Below are 16,108 nucleotides of genomic sequence, written 5' to 3'. Positions count from 1 at the left end.
TACGCTTATTGAATAATCCGTATTATTGACTCCCGTGAAGGTGTTGCAGAAGAAGTGCATTTGTTGGAGTGACTTAAATGAGGAGAGGGTAGTGACTTGGCAGAATATAGAGGGGCTTCTGAATGATAATTAATTAGCAATTTTCAGCAGCTCTATCTGGGTCCATGAGATATGAAGTATGTTTATTCCTTTTATCATAAAAAAGAAGAATTGCAAAAACTCTTTATTAATCTTGGGAGTGAGAAGAATGTTGCTGTTTAACATGCTGGAAAGTGGAGTTGCAGAAAGTGAAAAATAGCAAAACTGTTCTGTGGCAAAGAGCTTTCAGTAATAATACTTTTACTTTGTTATAATTGCTTTGCAAAAATAGGATGGTTTGACCTTTTAATAGTAGCCTGCATGTGGCAGCTGTGCCACAGCACCATCCAAGATCGCTTAATCGCCCTTTACTTGTGGGGAAGGTTGACGTGAACTCCACTGTCCCTGGAATGGACAGTCAGCTGTGACCAGACATTGTCATTACTAATGAAGTACCGAAGAGGATCCTCATGGTGGATATCACCGTTCATTTTGAGAACAGGACCGTGGCCTTCTGTGACATCCAAGCTCAAAAAAAGAAAAGAAAAAAAGAAATACACCTCCCCCCTCCCAGCTGATGCCCTGAGAGCTGGGGGTTACAAGGTTCAAATATATGCACTGATCTTTGGAGCTGTGGGCACATGGGATCCCAGTAAAGAGTGAGCATTATGAGAATGTGGAATCGGTCAGTGCTATGCCCTGCTGATGCAGCAACTCATGGTGTCAGACCATCAAGCGGTCAAGGGACATTTATTTAGAATATATCACCAGACAGTGGCAATGCCAGGAGAAATGAGCTAGAGTGCCAATGAGAAGCAAATACAGGAAAGTAGCTGAAATTTTTTTTTTATAGATCGTATTTATTTAGGAATAACTTACCCTAAATTCTCAGTTACTGAGGGGCAATTTACGTTTATTGTTACATTATTTATTTTTCACAAGTTATTGCTAGTATAACTTTCCATGGATACTGATATTTAAACTGTACTGTTAAATTTATCACCCTAATTTGGGATATTGCAGATTATGTATTATGTGCATTTTATGACTTTTTATACCAAACTTGCTATCTTTAGATAACTTAAGCATTCCACACGGGTGAATAGAAACTTTTTTATTAATCTGTGCTGTAGATAATTTTAACATAATTTTTGTATTATGGTAGTGCCCAGAGGCCCCAACCAATAATTATAGGCCCTATTATGCCAAGTACTGTACAAACATGTGCAAAGACATGGCAGTTTCAGTAGGTCAAAAATGTTCAACAGCCCCTACAAATTTACCTGCAGAATTTGTGGGTGTTATGTACGTAAATACATGCAGCCCATATTAAACCTAACTTCCCAATTTGTACTTGTAAACACCCATATTTGCATACTTTTGTGGAGGCCAGTTGAAACCTTGATCCTTCCACCCAAAATTTCAGAGGATCTGTCTTTTATACAGTATGCAAAATATTCATATGCAAACCTGATTTAGATATGTAAATATGTGTTGGCTTTTGTAAGTAGCTTTCTGCATGCGCAAATTGATGCATGTGAAAATGTATCAGATTCACAAAAAGGAGGCATTTGAAAGTTAAAGTTCAACATCTGTAGTGTTCTTTGGTTTGCATGCTGTATTGTATGTGAAACTGGAAGGCAATGCTGGTTTCCCACTAAACAGTAGATTACTGTATATTCTAGCCTGCTTCAGGGAGAAGGTGGAATGAGACTTAGTATATGAATGCGTTTAATACAGTTAATGTCCTAGAATTTGGTGGGCATCCTGGGAAACATGCCAACTACAAAATTTAAATCTTCCCCTATATGACTTAAACTTGTGAGACCAGCACTTGCTCAGCAGATCACTGTAGCTCTTGCTGACTGTGGCAATGTTACAGGAGTAAAGCATTTAGTGTGATAAATTGTTTTTGAGCAATAGATCCAGTGCATTAGGTACAAACAGGAGAGTTTCAACATCACACAGTTACTTTGTCTCTTCCCCTTTCTTGTCTTCAACAAATATTTACCACTACCACAGCCACTATGGCTTTTCCCAGAATCTAAGGATACTGATAAATACAGGATGATTAGAATTTGTCGCTCACATCTGGACTCTCTTAAGGTTATAGTGCCTGGGAACGACAAATAGTGTTTGTCTCTTTCTCCAATAGTTGCTTCTGCTAAGGCTGTAGTAGCCTCTGAGGCTCCTGCCTGCCTGCTTTGTGGACCTCTTGGTCAGTCTCAGCAAATAGCCTTATCCGCCCTTCTGCAGCAGAACCACGCTTGTTCTCTTGGTTCAGGACCCTTCAAGTTATATGGAGTGTACGTGAGCATGTGTATGCACAGATGCATGTGTACAGGGGGATCCACCAACAATCGCAGCAGGCTTTGCAGTTGGAAGAAGTAGCATCAGCATCCATGAGCAACATGTTGGGTAAACTATGGAGAGATGAAGATTACATTTAAATAATGCTTCCAGAACTTAAAATTCGTTCCGAATGTGGGGTGTGTGTGTGTGTGTGTAAGTCTACATGTACATAACATATTAATTGAATTATACACAAAATGTATACATAATTTAAAATATATATGAATGCTCATATGAATCACATATATACACATACACACAGTGTATACATAATATAAAATATATATGAACGCTCATATGCAGCCACCCCTGACATATACCACGATTGTTCTTTGACAATGCCTGACCCCATTACACAGCATATTAAGACATACCTTAGTCTCTGTTGACAGTGTCAGGGCCCATAGAGTTTAGGTCTATTTTTAAAGCTCCTTGAAGTCAATTGAGAGACTCCCATTACCTTTGGTGGTCTTTGGATCAGGCTTTCTATGGGAGATCACCTTGAATAAAAAACCTACATTTTTATTACTAGATGTCCTCAGGCATTGAAAAATCTACTTTAAGACCCCCGCCTAGTTTTCTTATTAAAATGTTTTTTCCTTAAAATAGGTGACCTGGTAAGTTATTTCTTCTTCTACAAAGGCTATTTAACTAAATGCTTCAAAAATACTTAATGCCTTTTTATGAGAACAACAAAATGTTGTACAGCTACTCAAAACCTACCCCTAAAGGTGAACCAAAAGAAACAAAGGAGAAAAGTAAATTCTTTGTCTCTTAATTTGCTCTATTTTAGTAGCGTTGGCTGTCAGAATTTTTAAATTCCAGGGTTTTTGTACAAGTCTGAAGGCAAAATGCTTGCTTTGGAAAAAAATGAACCCAACAGATGTTAAAGGGAAATAGACTGTTAACTGAAGATATTGTAGTTCTGTTTATCTCCACGCAGTGTGCATGGCAGTCAAAAAAGCAAACAGGACGTTAGGAATCATTAAAAAAGGGATAGAGAATAAGACTGAGAATATATTATTGCCCTTATATAAATCAATGGTACGCCCCCATCTCGAATTCTGTGTACAGATGTGGTCTCCTCATCTCAAAAAAGAAATACTGGCACTATAAAAGGTTCAGAGAAGAGTAACTAAAATGATTAGGGGTTTGGAAAGGATCCCATATGAGGAGAGATTAAAGTGGCTAGGACTCGTCAGCTTGGAAAAGAGGAGACTAAGGGGGAATATGATAGAGGTATATAAAATCATGAGTGATGTGGAGAAAGTGGATAAGGATAAGTTTTTTACTTATTCCCAGAATACAAGAACTAGGGTCACCAAATGAAATTAATAGGCAGCAGGTTTAAAACAAATAAAAGGAAGTAGTTTTTCACACAGCGCACAGTCAACTTGTGGAACTCCTTACCTAAGGAGGTTGTGAAGGCTAGGACTATAACAGTGTTTAAAAGGGGACTGGATAAATTCATGGTGGTTAAGTCCATAAATGACTATTAGCCAGGATGGGTAAGGAATGATGTCCCTAGCCTCTGTTTGACAGAGGGTGGAGATGGATGGCAGGAGAGAGATCACTTGATCATTGCCTGTTAGGTTCACTCCCTCTGGGGCACCTGGCATTGGCCACTGTCGGTAGACAGGATACTGGGCTAGATGGACCTTTGGTCTGACCCGGTACGGCTGTTCTTATGAATGACTTCTGTTATCTTGTATCAGTGAGAGGAAATTCTATAACAGGGTTACACTTGTGTGATTAAAAATACATGTTAGTGCTGTAGGTTTGTTTTTAGGCTGTTCTCCAGGCTCTTCTGCCTGCTCTGGGGTTCTTTCACTTTACGCCCAAGCATATGATGCTGGCCACTGTTAAAGAGGATACTGAATTAGATGGACCTTGGGTCAGATCCAGTCTACCAGTTCCTACATTCCTGTGTGCGAAGAGACACTAAAATGAGGACGTCAGTGGTAGATACAAGTTGAGAAAAGCATAAAGTTTTCTTTTCATGTGCTCTTTGAGAAGCTTGTATTTATTTCTTAGCAGATCATTTTTGCTGGATCAGGTACTTAGGGTAGAATTCACAGAGCCAGATACAGGTGTTATTAAAATGACTTGTATTCCTCTGTGTGACAGCCCTCTAGAAATTAGAAGATTATGATTAAATAAGGCTCTCCTTGAGCATCTTCAAATATGATGACATTCAACATATTTGGTGCCTCCAGGCTCAGAAATTGTCTGGCAGTGGGGTGACAGGGTATCTGAATTGATAATGTGGGGATGTAGGGTTGTCATAAACAGATAGCTAAGGGTTAATGTCTCTTTCACCTAAAGCACCTGACCAGAGGACCAATCAGGAAACCGGATTTTTTCAACTTTGGGTGGAGGGAATTGTGTGTCTGAGGTCTTTGTTTTCTGGCTGCCTGCTTTCTCTGAGCTTTGGAGAAGTAGTTCTACTTTCTAGTCTTCTGTTTCTAAGTGTAAGGACAAAGAGATCAGATAGTAAGTTATATGGTTTCTTTTCTTTGGTATTTGCATGAATATAAGTGCTGGAGTGCTTTAATTTGTATTCTTTTTGACTAAGGCTGTTTATTCAATATTCTTTTAAGAAATTGACCCTGTGTTGTGTCATCTTAATACAGAGAGACCATTTGTATTTTTTCTTTCTTTTGTATATAAAGCTTTCTTTTAAGACCTGTTGGAGTTTTTCTTTACATCAGGAAAATTGAGTCTGTACTCACCAGGGAATTGGTGGGAGGAAGAAATCAGGGGAGATCGGTGTGTGTTGAATTGGCTAGCCTGATTTTGCATTCCCTCTGGGGGAATAGGAAAGTCCTTTTTGTTCCAGGACCGGGAACGGAGAGGAGGAGTCACTCTGTTTGGATTCACAGAGCTTGTGTCTGTGTATCTCTCCAGGAGCACCTGGAGGGGGGGAGGGAAAAAGGATTATTTCCCTTTGTTGTGAGACTCAAGGGATTTGGGTCTTGGGGTCCCCAGGGAAGGTTTTTCAGTGGAACCAGAGTGCCCCAAAACACTCTAATTTTTTGGGTGGTGGCAGCAAGTACCAGGTCCAAGCTGGTAACTAAGCTTGGAGGTTTTCATGCTAACCCCCATATTTTGGACACTAAGGTCCAAATCTGGGACTAAGGTTATGATAAGGGTGATGCATCTCCTGCCCTCATTGGGTATACATAGATACCCCTGCAGGACTGAACCGTTTGAAGCATCCATTAAAGCAAATCAAAAATATGGATGGATGAAAACATGACACACCTGTTTAAGGGAGCTGTGTTGTGAGGTAGATACAACAATCCACAGGCCCTGTAGCACTGTTCAAGTGTGCTGCATCTATCGTGGCAATGCACCATGCTCTTGAATCGTGATAGCTAATGTGGAAGCTCTGCACTATTGTGGCTTGCACTACTTCAGTCCTACTGATTGAAGTTGCAGAAGTACAAGTCTGTAGTGTAGACAGGATATAGAAGGGAAGTGTCCTTTTTCTCCATTTGAGAATAGTGCTCTTGATGGTGCAGATAAATAAAAAGAAATTAAATTTTAAAAGTTGGCATCAAAAAGTCTATTTGAATGAAATGTCCGGTCATTTGTACACAATATAACTTACTTTGATTTCTCTGTGTAGATGAAGAGACAAGAAGCCTGCAGTTTGAAGATTAACCTTTGCATTTTACTGCTGGGCATAGTTCGCATTTTCTTTTGGTGGTGGTTGGCAGAGCTGATGATTCATCTCATGTATATCCATGCCACATACAGTAGTTCTTCACATCTGGAAGCAGTGTCCTACTGGACTTTAGGTCAGTGTAAATATTACTTACTTTGAATATACTTGTTAATTACCTACTTGTTACCTAATCAGTGCCCAAAAGATGCTTTCTAGACACATAAGGCAAGAGTTTGCTTCCTCTCAAAAATTATAATTAAGATCATTTTAATATTTTCAAATTCAAAAGTTAAAACAAATTGAAAAAAATGTAGCTGAAATTTCCACCTTGTTTTTATGCCAGCTGCAGAGCTGGTTGAAATAATTTGAAGTTTTGAGGAGGAAAGCGAAAAACATGTTGAGAATTTTTTCACAATTCTTCCTTCGCACTCTGGTATTTTTTCCTCCAAACTTTTACTGATATAAAAAGACAAAATAGATCAAAAGGATAGAGCAAGGGATTCCAGAGGAAAACAAGGTGGCAGGAAGGAAATGATCTATGTATATACTGTTTAGTTCATGATGTTTACCGTCATTGTGTATGTACGTGTGTGAGAGAGAGATGTTTAGTATTTTAAAGTAACTTTTCTCCTAGCTTTTTTTTCAGTTTCTTGTTCTTTATTTTTGGTGGCTGTATGATAATTTGATTATAGATGCTTAAATATGATAATGAGTACAGTATTAAAATGTTGATAGTAGTCACTGTAGTTACATTCAAGCTGTAGTCACTTAGATTCACAGATGCTGTGACCTATATTGCTCTGTGATGTTTACCCATTGGGGAACTTTCCACTCCCCAAACTCTTAAACTTTGGCTCAGTAAAGCTAGACTTGTTGCTCACTGAAGCAAAGGAAATGCCTCTCACTACCTGAGCTAGTTAGGTGAACCTGTTGTAAGTACATAAGGGAAGATCTAGTTCTGTCCAGCAGAGGACAGTGGTACACAAGACCATTAATTATGTACCGTCCTATAGCTTATTTTTGATCATCTGTGTTCTGTGCTATAAAGGAGGTCAGACTAGATCAGTGGTCTCCAACCTTTTTATGCCCAAGATCACTTTTTGAATCTAAGGGCAACCCAGGATCTACCCTGCCCCTTCCCCAAGGCCCTGCCCCTTCCATCCCCTTTCCCCCACCTTCACTCACTTTTACTGGGCTGGGACAGGGGATTTGGGAGGGGTGTGGGCTCTGGGCTGGGGCTGAGGGGTTCGCAGTGTGGGAGGGGGATCTGGGCTAAGCTGGGGCAGGGGATTGGGGTGCGGGGAGTGTGAGAGGTGCAAGCTCTCGGAGGGAGTTTGGATCAGGAGAGAGCTCTGGGCTGGGGCAGATTGTTGGGGTGCAGGAGGGGGTACAGGGTGCTGCCGGTAGGTGGTGCAGTGAGGATAAGGCAGGCTCCCTGCCTACCCTGGCCCCAAACCACTCCCAGAAGGGACCAATACGCCCCTGGGGAGCAGCCAGGGGGCATACGGCTCCACGTGTTGCCCCTCTCTACTAGCACCGCCCTCGCAGCTCTCCTGGCCAATGGGAGATGCGGGGGCAGTGCTAGCAGGCAGGAGCAGCACGTAGAGGGAGACCCTTGCCCCTCCCCCCCCTCAGCTGCAGGGCTGCGCTGGCTGCTTCCGGGAGTGTGTGTGGCTGGGTTAGGCAGGGAGTCTGCCTTAGCAGCAGCCTCACTACACCGCTGGAGATTGCTATCGACTGGGAGATCCTCTAGGATTGACCAGTCGATTGCAATCGACCAGTTGGTGACCACTGGACTAGATGATCACAGTGGTCCCTTCTTGCCTTTGAACCTATGAACCTATGAACAGAAATTCAGCCCAGAAGTTGATGCCAGTCTTTAACAGTCCTAGGCCAACAGATGGCACCTGTATTCACAGGGAGAAAGCTGTGTTCCCTCCAGTGGAGGGCAGTGGTACATGTCCTCTCAAAGCTAGTTTGGTGTACGTGACAGAAACATAAGAGGTTTTCCTCCAAGCTTTTTTCCCCTCCCCTAACTCTATCAGCATTTGTAAAAGAAATTCTGAATTAGCATTTCCTGTTCCAAACTTGAGTTCTTTAGTCAATTAAGTCCGGAAGCTGCTGATGTCTTCTATATTCAGAGGGTAAAAGCTTTGCAGTAGTAAGTGATGGAATATGTTAAATCAAATGCTGACCAGTTCAGACCCCAAGAGTAAGGGACAACTATTCAAGGTGTGGTGTGTGTGTGTGTGTGTGTAAATTATCAACAGTATTAAAACAGTAGATAAAAAATTACTATTTGAGAAGCAGCTCAGGTTGCTGATATATTTATTTGATGCAATCAGTATCACATTCCAATAACTAAAACTCATTTAGAGCTGGTGATTAGAAAATGCTTAAAATGTAAGTTCAGGTGATGCAAGTCTATTTCAAAGCAAGCCTGTACTGTAAAACTTCCTTAGTCTGATTAAAATATGATCATCTGAACTTAAATAATTGCCCTTAGGTGAGCCTGTTTTTAGAAGAAGTGTGATTAATGGGGGATGGTACACTCTCACAGAGGGATTACATGTGCCAGTGTAGTTAATGATGATAGGTAGTTAAACAGTAGGGTTCGGTTAAGTTTGCAAGGATATGAATGTACCAGTAAAAATGTCACATTTTTTCAAGTGTTTTCGTTCTGTCCAGTTCTGACAATCTGAGGCTATTTGTTTGTTACAATAATTGTGCTTCATCTCTCATTAAAGTCAAATCACATTGACAGATTGAAGACATATGAAATTTTAGGCTTACATTCCATGACTGTGTGTCCTCTTATATAGTATTTAGTAGATTTATTTTCCTCTGATCCTTTCTTAGTTATATAGAGCTTTACATACCATTTTACTATTCCTTGTACCAATCCAAATGTTACTTTTATCTGAGATTCCGTATTATTGAAACTGCATACATCAAAGAGGGACTGAGGAAATAGACTGTCAATCTTAAAACAGTGGTTTTCAACCTTTTTTCATTTGCGGATCCCTAAAAATTTTCAAATGGAAATGTGGACCCCTTTGGGACCACAGGTTGAAAACCACTGTACTGAAGGTTTAACCACATGGTATATTAAGGTTCCTGTGCCACTGTTTTCTTCTGTTTCTCATTTTTGATTAATATCCATTTAGTTCTTGGCAGATTGAAAACTGTGTGTATCATGTTGTGTATATCAGGTGTTGCATCACTGCCCCCAGTAGCTTGTAAACTTAATAGTGAAGTGTGAGGTAGTATTGCAATAACCCGTAATTAGGTCATGTAATGGAAATATGTGTAACTTGTGGATGTTACAATTGCCCTTCTAATTTTTCTTGAATATTTTGGAGTGATATACAACAAAACCTGTCAATGTGGATGAAAGCAGCAGAGCTTAAAATTTAAGCAAAGGGTAACTCAGTAAATCTTGGGGACACTTTGCCGTGGTCAAAAGTATGCCTTAGAGGAGCACAGCGCAGAATTGTTTTTTGGACTGTGACAGGGTCAGGCCAGATGGCTACAGAAGAGTGTTCGAAGGCAGATATATTAGTCCCAGATTAAGTAGATCCCTTTTCCCTGGGTAAGGTAACAGGGGCAGTTCCAGAACAAGCAGGAACTTGCTGGAACCAATTAAGGCAGGCAGGCTAATTAGGACACCTGGAGCCAATTAAGAAGAAAGTGATAGAATCAATTAGGACAGGCTGGCTAATCAGGGCACCTGAGTTAAAAAGGACCTCACTTCAGTTTGTAGCGTTCATGTGAGGAGCTGGGAGCAAGAGGCACTAGGAGCTGAAAGTGAGAAAGCATATTGCTGGAGGATTGAGGAGTATCATTATCAGACACCAGGAGAAAGGTACTGTGGTGAGGATAAAGAAGGTGTTGGGAAGAGGCCATGCGGAGGTAGCCCAGTGAGTTGTAGCTGTTGTGCAGCTGTACCAGGAGGCACTCTAGACAGCTGAAGTCCACAGGGCCCTGGGCTGGAACACGGAGTAGAGGATGGGCCCAGGTTCCCTCCAAACCTCCCAACTCCTGGGCAGACACAGGAGGAATTGATCTGGACTATGGCTTCTACCAGAAGGGAAGGTCTCTGGGCTGTTCCCCACCCACAAAATGAATCTGTGAGGTGAGCAAATCTGCCAATAAGCACAGGACCCACCAAGGTTGTCATAACTCTAGTCCCAGATTTGGACCTTAGTGTCCAAATTATGGGGGTTAGCATGAAAACCTCCAAGCTTAGTTACCAGCTTGGACCTGGTACTTGCTGCCACCACCCAAAAAATTAGAGTGTTTTGGGGCACTCTGGTCCCCCTGAAAAACCTTTCCTGGGGACCCCAAGACCCAAATCCCTTGAGTCTCACAACAAAGGGAAATAATCCTTTTTCCCTTCCCCCTTCCAGGTGCTCCTGGAGAGATACACAGACACAAGTTCTGTGAATCCAAACAGAGTGACTCCCCCTCTCCGTTCCCAGTCCTGGAAACAAAAGCACTTTCCTCTTCACCCAGAGGGAATGCAAAATCAGGCTAGCAAATCCAACACACACAGATCTCCCCCTGATTTCTTCCTCCCACCAATTCCCTGGTGAGTACAGACTCAATTTCCCTGAAATTTCCCAGAAAAGAAAACTCCAACAGGTCTTAAAAGAAAGCTTTATATAAAAAAGAAAGAAAAAATACATACAAATGGTCTCTCTGTATTAAGGTGACAAAATACAGGGTCAATTGCTTAAAAGAGTATTGAATAAACAGCCTTATTCAAAAAGAATACAAATCAAAGCACTCCAGCACTTATATTCATGCAAATACCAAAGAAAAGAAACCATATAACTTACTATCTGATCTCTTTGTCCTTACACTTAGAAACAGAAGATTAGAAAACAGAAACTACTTCTCCAAAGCTCAGAGAAAGCAGGCAGACAGACAAAGACCTCAGACACAAAATTCCCTCCACCCAAAGTTGAAAAAATCCGGTTTCCTGATTGGTCCTCTGGTCAGGTGCTTCAGGTGAAAGAGACATTAACCCTTAGCTATCTGTTTATGACAAAGGTAAAGGAGGAACTTTGTCACAGGACATAAAAAGATTCAGTATAATGTCCCTGCAAAGTACAGCTATAAGCATATAAAATGTTTATATAGTAACAGTGTTAATTTAAAAATGTCAAAACTTTTAAAAATATGAACAATTTTCTACTGTATCACAGATGTTCTGTAAATGATACACAGAAGTTCGGTTTTTTAAAAATAAAAGCTAACAAAAGAGTAGCACCGAAATGTTAATATTACCTAGAGTACATTGTCCATTATTCATTGTTTCTTCCTCCCTTACACATACATAGAACTAAGAAATAAAATAGCACCTGGGGCAAGTGGTTATCCATCCTCAAGATAAATATTGTCTCCTTTGTAGCAGGAAACTAGGCAAGTGAGTTTCTCTAAGTAATGCTGAGAAAGGTATTTGAATATTCTATATACCTACACAGAAGGTATGTTATGAAGCCCAAAGCTAAAGGTTCAAATGCCATCCCAACTCTCATGAAGTGTTTTCATGTTAGTGTTAATGAGTTTATTGAATTGTGCTATTGCTTTTAAAATCTGCTGATTTGTTGGCTGAGTCCTTGTATGACTCAAACAGGTAACTGCTTAGGTGGAAACTTTAGCAGATCTGATTCTTCCTCTCTCACTGCTTTTGGTTGCAAATCATTGTCAACCCTGGCTGTATTACTGTAACATTACATCTTCCTGGAATTAAGCCACCTCATTCCTTCTTGAGTCACTTGCAACTCCACAGCCTTATCCATTTCTCTCCTCTCTTGTACCTGTCTTCATGAAAGCCAGCACTGACCTCATCTCCTCATAAGCTAAGCTAACCTAATCTGTCTATATGGGTATGTCTACATTGCAAAAAATAGAGCTACATCAGCAAGTCTCAGAGCCTGGGTCAGCTGACTCCGGCTTGCTGGGTTCATATTACGGGGGTTAAAAAATACCAGTGTAGACGTTTGGTTTCAGGCTGGAGCCAAGACTCTGAAACCTGGTGAGTAGAGCCCTGTGCAGATACAGAATTTATATCTGTGGATACAAAGTGGATATCCATGGAGCTGCAAGGCTCTGCCAGAAACTGCAGCTGTGAAACAAGCAGCATGTCGGGCTGCCGGTCCCAGGAGCCAGTTCCCTGCATGGGCGGCTCCTTTGGCATGGCTGTATCGCCCCCAGCTCTGCCCATTGGGGTGTGCACCAGGCTGACCGACAGCTGTGTCTGGTCACACTAGCATGTGCAAGCACCTCACATGCTTTTGGACAGAATATTCAGACCGCTGCATGGGAGGGACTCCTGTCTGGGAGTATGTGAGCTGCTTGCACACACGCATGTGACCGGGGACAGCTGTCTGTGCTGTCCACCCCAGTGGGTGGGGCTGGCAGCGATAAAGCCACGCTGGAGGAGCTGCCCCTGCAGGGTGTTGGCTCCTGTGAGTGTTGGCCTGACATGCTGCTGTTTTTGCTGCTGCCGTTCCTGGGAGAGCCCTGAAGCTCTGTGTATAGCTGCATCCATGGATATAAATTTTGTATCCATGCAGGGCTCTACCGGTGAAGGGGGTGGGTCTCAGAGCCCAGATTCCAGGCCAAGCCCAAAGGTCATTGCTACTATTTTTAGCCTCATTGCACGAGCTCCATGAGCCCGTCTGTTGATCCAGGGTCTGAGAATCACCGCTGCGAGTCTTTTATTGTATTTTATTTTTGGCAGTGTAGACACACCCTCTGTGGGACTTCTAGAATATTAATCATTAGAAAATCTAAGAGTTTCAAATTGCATTGTAGCCTTACTTGAGCTTTCACTTGCTAGATATCTTCCACTTTCCAGCCTCTCTTTCCTCAGCAAGGTCCAGGACAAAATAGTCTTTGCTTATGTCTCTGACCCATTTCTTCCAACTCATTCTCCCTAACATGTGGGCATAGCCAATAGAAAGGAGCATAAACTACAGCAGTCAATATGTAAGAAGGGAATTAGCAGGGCTGTGATGGAATTTGAAGGAGATTAAGCCAAGTAACAATAAATACTTGAAGTATATCAGAAACAGGAAGCTGGCAAGAGAGTCTACAAGAGGATATAGCAAAAATAGTGGAAAGATCAGAAATAGGTGACAAGAATGTTTACAGGGATGGAAGAAAATCCCTATGCAGATAGAGTGAAAATATTGGACGAGATTACTTTAGAGAGGAGATGACTAAGAAGAGACATGATAAAGTTATACAAAAATAACGAATGCTTCAGAGAAGGTATTTTCCCTTTCTTATAATGCAAGAATAAGGGATCATTGAAACTGAAAGGCAGCAAATTTATAAGTGGAAAAAGAAAGTTTTTCAGACTAGGCACAATTAGCCTGTGGAGCTCATTACCACAAGATATCATAGAGGCCAAGAGCTTAACAAGATTTTTTAAAAAGATAGGACTAAAGATAGGATTCACCAAGGGCAAGTCATGCCTGACTAACCTAATTGCCTTCTATGATGAGATAACTGGCTCTGTGGATGAGGGGAAAGCAGTGGACGTGTTAGTCCTTGACTTTAGCAAACCTTTTGATACGGTCTCCCGCAGTATTCTTGCCAGCAAGTTAAATAAGTATGGCCTGGATGAATGGACTATTAAGGTGTATAGAAAGCTGGCTAGATCATCGGGCTCAACAAGTAGTGATCAATGGCTCCATGTCTAGTTGGCAGCTGGTATCAAGCGGAGTGTCCCAAGGGTCGGTCCTGGGGCTGATTTCATTCAATATCATCATTAACGATCTGCAGGATGGTGTGGAATGCACCCTCAGCAAGTTTGAAGATGACACTAAACTGGGAGGAGTGGTAGATATTCTGGAGGGGAGGGATAGGATACAGAGAAGAAATCTCATGAGATTCACAAGGACAAGTGCAGAGTCCTGCACTTAGGAGGGAGGAATCCCATGCACTGCTACAGACTAGGGACCAAATGGCTAGGCAGCAGTTCTGCAGAAAAGGACCTAGGGATTACAGTGGATGAGAAGCTGGATATGAGTCGACAGTGTGCCCTTGTTGCCAAGAAGGCTAACGGCATTTTGGTCTGTATAAGTAGGGGCATTGCCAGCAGATCGAGGAATGTGATCATTCCCCTCTATTTGGCATTGGTGAGGCCTCATCTGGAGTACTGTGTCCAGTTTTGGGCCCCGCACTACAAGGAGGATGTGGAAAAATTGGAAAGAGTCCAGAGAGGGTAACAAAAATGATTAGGGGGCTGGAGCACATGATTTATGAAGGAGAGGCTAAGGGAACTGGGATTGTTTAGTCTGCAGAAGAGAAGAAAGAGGGGGGATTTGATAGCTGCTTTCAACTACCTGAAAGGGTGTTCCAAAGAGGATGGATCTAGACTGTACTCAGTGGTAGCAGATGACACAACAAGGAGTAATGGTATCAAGTTGCAGTGGGGGCGGGGGCAGAGGGGGTTTAGGTTGGCTTTTAGGAAAAATGTTTTCACTAGGAGGGTGATGAAGCACTGGAATGGGTCACCTAGGAAGGTGGTGGAATCTCCTTCCTTAGAGGTTTTTAAGGTCAGGCTTGACAAAGCCCTAGCTGGGATGTTTTAGTTGGGGATTGGTCTTGCTTTGAGCAGGAGGTTGGACTAGATGATCTCCTGAGGTCCCTTCCAACCCTGATATTCTATGATTCTATGACACTTGTACATCTAATTAGAACACCCAGAATTGCACATTAGTGAGGATTTGAAAGAAACCCCAAAATTCTGGAATTGATATTAAACCCTCATGCTTCAGGGCATAAGCCAAACTCTGAGTGTTAAGAAGGAACTTTCCTTAGAGGCAGATTATTTCACAGCAACCTACTGCAGTGTTTCTTACATGTCTCTCTGACACATCTGGTGCTGGCTACTGTCAGAGAAAGGCTATGTGACTGGATGGAGCACTGATCTAAACTGGTGTGGAGTTCTTATGTGTCCAGAGCACTTTGCTCACTGTTTGTTTGCATAGAATTGTTCAGGTAACTGGAGCTACCTGTTGCAAAATAACAACAAACTCAGAGGAAAAGTATATTGGTGCGGTGTATATCAGTTAATAAAGCCTGCCTATGAGATGAACAACGATACACAGAAAGCATCTTGAATTGATATTGTTGTTTAAATAAAAAGTGCTGTGGAGTATTTATTTAGCCTTAAAATCTCTTAAATTACTGTTGCTTGTAATTATATTTGCGACTTTCAAACTTTAGGTTAATTACATTGATGGTAATAATAGTGGAAAATATGCATAGATGGCTAAAGTAAATAACTTGTCTGTTCATTCTTTCCTTTCCCTCACTGTTTTCCTCAATTCCTCTACCACCAACACTTCCTAATTTATGGCTGGTCATCTGTTTATGGACATAAACTGTGCCTGGCAGCCACTGTAGCTCTGAGCAGTAATGCAGTGAGTCTTGGTTCAGTGAGCTATAGAAATAGCGTGATCAGCAACCTTCTTTGAGATTTAGCAAATTACATTACTTAAATCTTTAAGTAGGAAAGCAAGTGCCATTCTGCATTCGATCTTTGATTTTGAGCATTTAAAGGAAAGATTATTGGAGGGCTGCACTAATTGGGCAGCAGCATTTTGAGCTTTTCACGCTGATTTAGTTTTAGGGAACCTTATCTGTTATAACTGGGAAGCAGAAATTCATTCTTTAGGCTCCTTAACCAGATTGCAGGAAATCTATGGCTGTTTTGTTATATTTTTTCTTGTATTTTTAATTAATTATCTGGATTTAAATACAACAATATAAAAGAATGCTGACCTGGGGAGGGTGTGCCTTTGCCATTAACTAAAAATACAATTCAAAAATCATTATGGAACACAACTCAGCAGCACTTGTCCTTTCCCTATTCCTTCCACAACCAGCAGTCAGCACACACATCAGAATCTCCTGTACTGCGTGCTCTTTCCCATACATAAATCCCACTTGCTGTAGCTCTATAATGTCAGCTCAAACTGATGT

General features: G+C 41.5%; 1 protein-coding gene across 7 annotated transcripts in view; it reads left to right on the top strand.

The window, feature by feature from the left end:
- The window catches only part of HHAT (hedgehog acyltransferase), a 390,792-nt gene that overhangs the window by 54,237 nt on the left and 320,447 nt on the right, over nucleotides 1-16,108 (top strand). For all 7 annotated transcript variants that reach the window (XM_030557592.1, XM_030557591.1, XM_030557593.1 and 4 more), the window contains exon 7: nucleotides 6,062-6,233. In XM_030557592.1, coding sequence (XP_030413452.1) covers nucleotides 6,062-6,233 — 172 coding nt within the window. The remainder of the gene's footprint in view (nucleotides 1-6,061; nucleotides 6,234-16,108) is intronic.

This window comes from Gopherus evgoodei, chromosome 3 (genome assembly GCF_007399415.2).
Source record: "Gopherus evgoodei ecotype Sinaloan lineage chromosome 3, rGopEvg1_v1.p, whole genome shotgun sequence".
In the NCBI taxonomy this organism is placed as follows: Eukaryota; Metazoa; Chordata; order Testudines; family Testudinidae; genus Gopherus; species Gopherus evgoodei.
The sequence above is the reverse complement of the archived record's forward strand: the minus strand, read 5'-3'. Positions and strand labels throughout refer to the sequence as shown.